Source organism: Phaseolus vulgaris, chromosome 4 (genome assembly GCF_051622355.1).
Source record: "Phaseolus vulgaris cultivar YP4 chromosome 4, ASM5162235v1, whole genome shotgun sequence".
NCBI lineage: Eukaryota > Viridiplantae > Streptophyta > Magnoliopsida > Fabales > Fabaceae > Phaseolus > Phaseolus vulgaris.
Genome location: NC_143501.1, coordinates 45,890,308 through 45,900,313, shown reverse-complemented (window position 1 = coordinate 45,900,313; position 10,006 = coordinate 45,890,308). Strand labels below are relative to the sequence as shown.

The window sequence follows — 10,006 nt, the reverse complement described above, 5'->3', positions numbered from 1 at the left end:
AATTAAAATTAATGTAAGAAAATACCTTAAAAATAATAATTTTTTACATCAATATATATATATATATATATATTATTTTATATGAAAATAAAATAAAATAGTCTATAAAAATAAAATAAAATGAATTATAGAATTCAAGTAATTAAAAAAATAAGTGAAATAAAATAAATTATAAGAAAGATAATAGTTATTGCTAAAATATGTCTTTGTAATAAATAGTAACAAATATATAATTATTTTTAGACACTTTTAAAAAAAATTAAAGTTGATAATTTGAATACTTTTTATTATTAATTAAATTTTTAAAAAATGGTAAAATATTTATGGTAAAATAGATTTATTTTTTATTATTTTATTTATAAAATTAGTTTTGATACTTGTGTATTGTAAGTAGGATATTTTGTTTCATAAACTAAATTTAATTTAATTTTTTAATTTCGTAGAGTTTATTTATTCATTTTAAAATAATATTGAAAAATCACATAAATTAGACAAATTTTGAACATTGTTGTACGAAAATTTTAATATATTTATTATATATATATATATATTAGTTATAATGCTGCTCTAAAATTTATCCTTACAAAATTAAATTTTAAATAATTTGTAATTAATAGAAAAAAATTGTATAATTATTTGTGTAAAATTATTTTTAGACAATAATTTAAAAAAAATTATGAATTAAACACTTTTTATAAGTAATTATTATTTTTTAAATGGTAAAATATTTATGATAAAGTAAATTTAAATTTTTTATTTTATTTTATAATTTTTTTTTTATATTTGTGTGTTGTAATTTGTTTGACAATTTAAATTTAAATTTCACTTGCTAATTTCATAAATTTTATTTATCCATGAAATAATAATAAAAATCATATGTTATTTAATAGAAATTAAAAAACACTACAATAAAATAAATAGAAGTAGATTAGTAAATTTAAATTTTCTTATTTTATTTTATAAAAATAATTTCGATACCAAACAAGGAGTGTGACACCAAGCAAAGAAAGATGGGATGAAGAGATAAGAAGAAAAATCACTTACCTTGATAAACCCAAAGGAAAGAAGAGTTTGTGGTGTGCAAATTGAAGATGTGTGAGAGAGTGAAACAGTAATTTTTAATATATATATATATATATATATATATATATATATATATATATTATCTCTTTAATCATCTCTATTATTTTTCTATCAGATTATAAAGTATATAAGTTTTTTTGTGGAGAACTTGTCACTGTGAGTTATATGAGGAACTTGAACTGGGCCAAAATTTTTGGGTTAATCAAGCTTCTTCCCATGGAGTACCCTCTACAGGAAAATTTGGCACAGTCACATGCACTTCTTACACATAAATAATTTGCATGTAAGCACTGCTTTTGACAGGTTCAGTAGGATGCAACCAAAATGGAGGAGAATACATGACATAACTTCTATAAGAAATTATATACTATTTTCAAATTTGTACAGTTTGAACTTAAAAAAATAAATTGACAATGTTTTTAATAGTTAATCAAATATTATTTCTTAACAGTGATTATTCTCTGTATTACAGTAAAATAATAAGTTTATCAGAGTTATGTTAATTAAAAGAAAGATATATCAGTTTAGATTTCACCATGAGGTGAATTTTCACTTGTCCCAATACTGTCAGTATCGAGAATCACGATATTATAATTTGTAGGGAGATTTTGTTGGTTAAAATATTGAATTGCATAGTTGTAATATTGCCTAAAACATTTCCTCTAAAAGAAAATTAAGTGGGAGAAAGGTGGTAGTTAATAAGTTAAATTTATTGAATTCTACATGTTTTGGTGTAATTATAATCATATCTAATGGTTAGATTTAATAAAAGATTTGAATATTATTGTTTTTTGCAATATGTAACATTTGTAAAAAAGAAAGAAAAACGCACTTCAATGCAGGAGTCAGCCAAAGCTCTTGAACCGCAACCGCAAGGCTTAGCTGGTGTCTGCACCTTGGTTTTTGTCCTGTTGAGAAAATGTGGATGAACATAACACTGCATCACATTGATGTTGATATGTGTAGCAAATAAAGAATGACTCAAATTGTAAGAAGCAGCCAACACATAGCAATAACACCACGTGTAAACCATGTAGCATTTCACATACTTAGGTGTCTCTCAACTAAGTTCCACACCTAGTTTTCCCTTATAAACTCAATCACTCCACCTTTAGAAGGGCACTCTTTCAGTTCCACCATAGTTTCTCACCTTTCAAATCTCCATTCTGTAAAGAGAAAACCCTTTTTTCTGAAGAAAGAATAATATAGTCTGAGCCGTTCAAGGATCTTTGATCTTGAAAGGCTAGTTGTGTGTGACAACCTTAGTTGTTAGTCCTAAGGTCTTGTAAGAGAGTGAGCTCATGGCAACCCGAAGATATTCTTTTGGAAGGGCTGATGAGGCCACTCATCCAGACTCCATGAGGGCCTCTTTGGCTGAATTTGCTTCTACTTTCATCTTTGTCTTTGCTGGAGAAGGCTCTGGCCTTGCTTTGGGTTTGTACATATTCAAAATCTTGGTTCATATACAAATGTTTTTGAATTGTTTATTGTATGTTTACATGAGCTGACATTACATGTCATGATCTAATCTTCCTTAGCTGAAACCTTTTCAGTTTGGTTAAAGGTGCTACTTAATACATGCATGCTAAGAATATATATGCTGATTTTTTATTGTGTTCTTGTGGGGGTGATTTGTGTGAGTTCTCTTTGTTGCAGTTAAGATTTACCAGGATTCAGCTTTCTCAGCTGGTGAACTGTTAGCACTTGCACTTGCCCATGCATTTGCTCTATTTGCTGCTGTTTCTGCTAGCATGCATGTATCAGGTGGTCATGTCAACCCAGCTGTGACATTCGGTGCTCTCATTGGGGGGAGGATCTCTGTGATCCGTGCAGTATACTACTGGATTGCTCAACTTCTGGGTTCTATAGTGGCTGCCCTTGTGCTCAGGCTTGTCACTAATAACATGGTAAACTGTTTTCTTTGTCAAAAATAACTTCTATAATTTAAGTATGATGTATATAAAGATGTCAAGTGTAGATGTTTATTGTAATTATATATTCTAACTAGAAGATTGTAAAAATGTGGCTTAACCTTGAATAACTATTATAAAAATAAACTCTTTGATTGGATGAAGTTAAAGGATTTTAAAAAGTTGAGAAAGGTCTAATCATATAGATTCAGTGTAATCAATTTAATTTTAAGAGTGACATGATAAAGATTGGATTTTTAATGGAAACTGATATGTTTGTGGTTGCTTGTTGCAGAGGCCATCAGGGTTCCACGTGTCACCAGGTGTTGGAGTTGGACACATGTTTATACTTGAGGTTGTGATGACATTTGGGCTGATGTATACTGTATATGGTACTGCAATAGATCCGAAAAGGGGTGCTGTTAGCAATATTGCACCCTTGGCAATTGGGCTCATTGTTGGTGCAAACATCCTTGTTGGTGGGCCATTTGATGGAGCATGCATGAACCCTGCTCTTGCTTTTGGACCTTCCTTGGTGGGCTGGCAATGGCACCAGCACTGGATCTTCTGGGTGGGTCCACTACTTGGGGCTGCACTGGCAGCACTGGTGTATGAATATGCTGTGATCCCAATTGAACCACCCCCACACCACCACCAACCTTTGGCAACTGAAGATTACTAGTTGCTTCTACCAGTTGTTGCATTTGTGCATCAAAATATGTTACTACTTGCTTTTGGGTATCTAAGTAGAATTGTATGCTTGTGTTTTCCTGTATTTTCTCAACCAACCTTCTCCTTGAGTGGTTACTAGGCTTCTGCATCTGCATTTTTATTTTCTTGTTTTGGGGTCACAACTTCCAAAACCTAGTTAAGTGTGTAGCTGTTGTATTTTATCTTTTACACATTGAATAAAATGTGTGGAACCCTTTGTTGTGTAGCTATGCTGCATCATATTAAATCACTCTGTAGATTACTATTATTCTAAAAGTAACTGATAGACATTTAAGCAGGGAATACTAGTAAAAGGATTGCAAAAGATAATACTAATTTGATTTAGGGTTTAGAACAATACTAATTTGATTTGACACAATTAGATAACAATGCAACCATTCAAGATTTTAGATTTTGGCTTGTGTTAGAGCAACAACTTTCACCTTACAAAAGGACTTGTCTCATTTATTGATTTAATCTAATAACAACACAAAAGAGGAATATCTAATTAACAAAGAAATCCAGCTTTTTAAAGTCACTTCATGGTGAAGACTATACATCTACAGTTTCTGTTTGCTTATAAAATCTGGCAACCCAAGGAGCAAGTTTAGTATTCTGAGGTGTTCTGGGGTTGGCAGAGTAATAATCAGACCAATAGCAAGGGTTGAGTCTATCAGCAAATTTGTTGTCAGCATAAAGGCAAAACGGTAGCCAATTTTCACCTCCATTCATTCTTCTCTTCCTTTCCCTTGGATAAGCTAAGGGTGCCTGAACATACCTGCAATTGTGTCAAAAACCATTTAACAATACAGCAAGTTTACTCATTTTCACTCCAACCAATAATTGTAAGTAAAAAATGACAGGCCAAAACACATTTTTGGTTCTTCCTCTTATTTCAGTTTGATTTTCCTTTGTCCTAAAATGTTTTTGTTATCTTGTTGATTAAATTCATCTTTCCCTTAGCTTTTTGTAATATTTATTTTGATGATAAACTGATTGAAGAACTAATTTGATTTGACACAATTGAAACTTTTAAGTTAAAGAGACTAAAAACACACCTGATACCATCAATAACAGCATCCCAGCAGAAGTGAGTATGACCAAAAACATGACAAGAAGACGCATCCTTCCTTCCCTCAGCCCCATGTATGGATCTTATTCGATCTTCGAGATAGTCTGAACCAATTATCTTTGGAAGCTTGGGATAGAATAACATCCTCTTCTCTGGACAAAGTTCCTGCCTGTGAAACGTGCAACCGTGACCACAATAAATCAACATATTTATCTTTTGAAGTAACACCATCACACAAGTGTTATCGTTTAAGCTGCTCCTCATGCACCAAGAGACTTGTATCATAAACTAATATCACGCATCTTGGTGTTTAATTATGCAAAGCAACGTCACAATTTGTAGCTTGATATCATGCAATCAAGCATTATAGGCCACTTCTCATTAGTTCAGTTTTGCCGAATCCTATAGCTCTGTGCATGCAACAAATAAGGTCGTTGTTATTACCTACATCTTTTCATAGGTAGATAACTGGGTAAAAAGTGTCAAACTATATATCTTCAGCACACAATTGGAAGGTTACATAGCAGAAGTTTTCAGGAGTGAGCTCTCCTTTACATATGCAGGGCGAAATTATACAAGAACAGATGGCTACAGTCAAGCAAAAGATCAAATAACACCATGGACTACATAAGTAGCTGCTACAAAATTTTCGAGTCCAATCATCTAAACTGTTCTACACAATGAGCAGTATCGTGTAATCAGATCATGTGAGATAAATCTATGAACACTTAATCAATTTCTCCAGGAAACCTAAGTTCTATAATGAAAAAACTACAAAAGGGAATTAATTAAAGTTTTTCATGTTGTCAATTAACCACCACAGTGCCACAACATAATTGGTTCCTAGAGAAGTTAGGAAAGAACAAAAAAGGAGTAAAGGACTACTGCATCATCTCTCATAACATGATTAGATAGATTTTCAGACCATGTCAGTTAAAACAGCACATCATACATGCATAGAAACAAATGAGTATACCAGACCAATAAAGCTACAATTTCAATGATAGATTTAACCACCTGGGAACAAAGTGGGAAAAGGTAATAATGTGATCACAGGTCATCTGAACGTCCTTTATCACTTCCATTCGTTCATCATTCATGGCATCAAAATATAAAGCCATATCTCCACTTGAAAGGCCCTCTGGCCACTTGCACGCATAGAAGTCTTTGCATGCCTAAAAAAGGGTACAGATTGCCATTAATATCAATCAAATTGAGAACTACAAAAGAGTTATAACAAAATCATAGCAATAAACATATTTGAATACTGAAATGCTATTAAAGAACAATGTTCCTACCATAATCTGTGCACCTAACCTTGCTCAAAAGTAGGCACAAGTAACTGTAAAAAATAATTTTCCTAATTATATATGTCGGGAACTAAGTCGTATATTAGAGTGACACTTTTAACCCATTGTTAGTTCCATTCATTTCATAAATGCCAAATTGATGGTATCCCTAATACCAAAAAAACCAACACTATTGTCTCCATTTTTTTACTACAACTTCTTACTTCCCCACTGTGAATAACAATCTCTAAAAAAAGTACTAAATGTCACAAAGCACAGGTCAATTTTAACATATGCTGAAATGTAAGTCTTATTTTTAAAGAAGAATGATAGCAGCAAGAATCAAACTCCTGCCTGACCACTTAATTATAGAAGCTTTGGTAACAAGTCAAGGACCAGCTCCCCAAAAGCTAGAGCTTTTAGGTGAAGGTTTAAGATTGATTTTATATCTCTAACAACTTTGTAAGAAGCTTGCATAAGAACAACCACCCTACATTATCTGCATATATATCACCAATCATAGCGTAATACAGCCCTCACAAAACTCTTGACCGATATCTTCCTGGTGCGTTCCTCTGATTTTGTGCTCTATCTTACCAAGTGACTGAATAGTGCATTGACTTAGGCAGCCTTTCCACACACTATCAAAAGCTGAGCTACTCGATTTCGTCTTATCATATGTACCACTAAAAATCTTTGTCTTTACCATGGTCTATATCATGCTTGAATTTCTTCTTGGTTATCCTTTGTTGCTTGCTACTTGGCTTTTTCCAAAAACATATATAGATAATGTCAACCTCGAGAGTGACTCAACATATTGTTTTATCAGAACTTGATTTTGAAATTTCTAGATTCTACCAACTAGCTAATCTCCTTAACCTTACGACCTTAACATAACTTTAGTAATGTTGTGAAGCAACAATCCAAGAATTGAGACAGGTGATGTAAAACTTTCCAACATATTTACACAATAATTACCAAACAATCACAAGCACAGTATTTCACCACCAGGGAACAATTTCAGGGATCGTGATTATATTATATTTTGTTCATTAGTAACACCATATCCATATAGTCAAAATCACATATATGTTTATCAAACAAGACAGCAATTGGCTTCATATCCATTATGCAGATAGTCCTTCTCAATCAAGCACTGTAGGAAATCAAGCGCATGATCAGACCATCAATTAATTTTTTTTAAATGGCTTACTAGGAGTTAAGGAGAATAGTCACCATCTCCAAAGACGGGATGCGAAAGCCTGTTATGTCCTTCTCTTTGTCAAAGCTCTGTCAAAGAAGCAGGTTGAGCATTTAAATAAATTGTCAGTAATGAACACTTTGGATCCAGTCCGACACATGGTATGCAAGATTGAGGAGCTAAAAACTGTCTCTATATAAGTAATCACCTCATGGTACCAAGAGAACAAAGGAATGATTCCTATTTCATCTATAACCATTGGATTTGTCTCCACTCCAATTCTCTTGCATGCATCAAGCAATTTATTCAGCTTTTCAAGAGAATCAACCTGGAAAAATATAGTATGAACTTCATCATTGTAAAACTATTGTAACAAAGATAGAAGGATTCAAAACCTATAAACCCCTGAAATAATGTTCATGGAATAAATGGAATGACATTCCAAAACAAAGTAACAAATCCTTCCCCTTTATTTGTTTACTTTTTGGTGGGGAAAGCTCAAAGGGAAACCATGATCGACTGACACAATGCAGAAAAACAAAGTCACTTGCCTCGAACTCATATTCAGATATTTAGACCGCAGGAATGTTGTGGTTCATTCATTGATCAAGTATAGGGATAACAGCTCATTGTTTAGACCAAAGCATGGCCAAAACCAAATTTAACAAAGAAGCTATAATTCATAATACATAATGTTTAACAAAGTCAAACTAAAGCATCTACTTTCAAATAATGGCTGCATAGCTAATTAAGTTGGCAAAACAATCCCCTTTAGAATTATGCCACGGTTTTCTCCTGAAGCAAGTAACATATCTCCATGGTGCTCAAAGTATAAGCACGGTCATGAACCATGAGAAAAAAGATCGCACTTTCAAAGTAAATAATGTCACAAATAAAGAACCAACCGTCCTTGCCTGACAACAAAACCAGTCATTCATCCCAAAAGTCTCTGTAGTTAGTAAGATAGAGGCATAGAATAATTTTCATTTGTAACAAATAGGATTATCAATCAAACATCATGCACAAACTTGAACCTCGCAATCATAGTACAACGACCTTACATAATTCTGTCCCTCACGGCGGCACCAAAGATCATGGTTTCCAGGAACATAGAAGACATGTTCAAACCTCTCTTTCAAAAGAGACATTGTCACAACAAACATGGAATATGTCTCAGCCACATCACCGGCCACAAGAAGCACATCATTCCTGTTCTTCACACTGGGCAAGCACTCCACCCACTTCAAATTCTCAGCATAGTCAGTGTGCAAGTCAGACACCACAAACACACTCACCCCTTCACTGTTACTGTTCCTCAGAACTGAAGGCACTATCTGAGGCCTTCCAAGGTCACCCTTTTTCATGTGTTTCCCATAACTGCCCCTAACTTTCACTTGTTTAGAGAAATATGCAGTGTGGTGAGGATTGTGATAGAGGGTGAGACATGAAGGGTTAAACCTCACCACCATGGGCACAAAATGCCGACCAAAAATATGAAAAAAAATAAATAAAACCCTTTGATATCCAAATTCGCCAAGGTAAACAAATGGCAAAAGGGTAGTCGTCAATTAGCTCAGAATAGAAAAACCAAGCTCAATTTTGGAACACGAAGAACTACATAGGAAACATCGAACAAAATACCCAAAATCGAAACATCATAATAAACTCACAAAAACAGGACCGCAATTAAATAAATTATTATTATATTATAACATAATATTTTATTTTAAAAATAATAGGTGTAAAGTAGTGTCAAACAAACTTTATAAATATACTCAAAAGCGAAGAAAATCAATTTGATCATGAATTTATGGTCACGTGTAAGATGTGATTATTTAGGATAATTGGTTACCTTTGTTGGAGATTTAACGTGGATATGGGTAAAAATATTATTATGAAATTGAAAAAATGATTTCAGTAATATTATTTAACGATTTTACTATAAAAATAATATTATTAAAGTTGTGTCACTTATATATACGAAGTTGTGTATACTAAATTTGTGTATCGAAATTACAACTTGAGTTTTTTATAATATTTTAAAGCAAAATTATTTATTTATTTTAAATAGAATAATTAATTAAATTTATAAAATATTAAAAATTTGTGACGAAATTTATAAAATATTATAGGAAAAAATTTTAAATCGTCATAACTTTCTATAAAGGAGAGATGTTAAAAATGAGAGTGGAAAAAAATAAGATAAGTAGTGTCATGACCAATAGTAAAAGGAGATTGAGATACAAAATTTATAAAAAAATCAATCATAGGTTTTTTTTAGTATTTTTAAGACATTTTTTTATATATTATGTTTCTTTTATGTTTTAGGTTTAGGGTTTTAATGTCGTTCTTTTAATTAGATTTTTCTTACTAATTCAAATTAATTATTCCAATTTTTTATAAATTTTTCATATTAATAATTTAATTAATTATTCTATTTTTTTAAAATAAAACAATTTTTTTTTTAAATAATTCAGTAAAAACCAAAGTCGTGGATGCATAACTTTTATACTGAAATCAGGTATGGTGATACGATTTTAATAGTAACATTTTTACACTGGAATTGTAGGCCATACACAATTTTACTTAATATTTAAATTCAATTAATAAGCTATGCAACACTTATTTATTATACAAATTTAAGTAAAATCGTATTATGGCACAACTTTTATAAGAATTAAATTTAAACCGAAATCGTATGTATGTGACAAATTTTTTTCATATAAAATTGTGTTAATTA

General features: G+C 31.8%; 2 protein-coding genes across 5 annotated transcripts; one reads left to right on the top strand and one right to left on the bottom strand.

Moving 5' to 3' along the window:
- Window positions 1-2,162: 2,162 nt before the first annotated feature.
- Window positions 2,163-3,930, top strand: LOC137837806 (putative aquaporin TIP-type alpha). Its single transcript, XM_068646942.1, has 3 exons — window positions 2,163-2,517; window positions 2,740-2,990; window positions 3,289-3,930. The coding sequence occupies exons 1-3, from the start codon at window positions 2,385-2,387 to the stop codon at window positions 3,673-3,675; spliced, it is 771 nt and encodes a 256-aa protein (XP_068503043.1). The 5' UTR covers window positions 2,163-2,384; the 3' UTR covers window positions 3,676-3,930.
- A 158-nt stretch (window positions 3,931-4,088) lies between these two features.
- On the bottom strand, window positions 4,089-8,942 carry LOC137837805 (uncharacterized). 4 transcript variants are annotated; one of them, XR_016520356.1, is made up of 6 exons: window positions 8,328-8,939; window positions 7,475-7,594; window positions 7,279-7,355; window positions 5,794-5,951; window positions 4,763-5,186; window positions 4,089-4,482 (listed from the first exon to the last, which is right to left on the bottom strand). XR_016520356.1 is itself a non-coding variant. In XM_068646941.1 (6 exons), the coding sequence occupies exons 1-6, from the start codon at window positions 8,733-8,735 to the stop codon at window positions 4,257-4,259; spliced, it is 1,149 nt and encodes a 382-aa protein (XP_068503042.1). In that variant the 5' UTR covers window positions 8,736-8,942; the 3' UTR covers window positions 4,089-4,256. The 4 variants fall into 4 exon arrangements, 1 of the variants encoding a protein (XP_068503042.1); XR_016520355.1 differs by having other exon boundaries at window positions 4,763-4,945; XR_016520354.1 differs by having other exon boundaries at window positions 7,302-7,355.
- Between the last annotated feature and the right edge of the window lie 1,064 nt (window positions 8,943-10,006).

What these genes read in the sequence shown, in the direction of transcription:
- LOC137837806 (XM_068646942.1), top strand. Translation starts at nt 2,385, where the DNA reads ATGGCAACCCGAAGATATTCTTTTGGAAGGGCTGATGAGGCCACTCAT. An exon ending in AGGCTCTGGCCTTGCTTTGG is followed by an intron (nt 2,518 to 2,739) that starts GTTTGTACATAT and finishes TCTTTGTTGCAG; the next exon opens with TTAAGATTTACCAGGATTCA. An exon ending in GGCTTGTCACTAATAACATG is followed by an intron (nt 2,991 to 3,288) that starts GTAAACTGTTTT and finishes TGCTTGTTGCAG; the next exon opens with AGGCCATCAGGGTTCCACGT.
- LOC137837805 (XM_068646941.1), bottom strand. Translation starts at nt 8,735, where the DNA reads ATGGTGGTGAGGTTTAACCCTTCATGTCTCACCCTCTATCACAATCCT. An exon ending in TTTTCCCACTTTGTTCCCAG is followed by an intron (nt 4,946 to 5,793) that starts GTGGTTAAATCT and finishes CACGTTTCACAG; the next exon opens with GCAGGAACTTTGTCCAGAGA. An exon ending in GCTGTTATTGATGGTATCAG is followed by an intron (nt 4,483 to 4,762) that starts GTGTGTTTTTAG and finishes ACACAATTGCAG; the next exon opens with GTATGTTCAGGCACCCTTAG.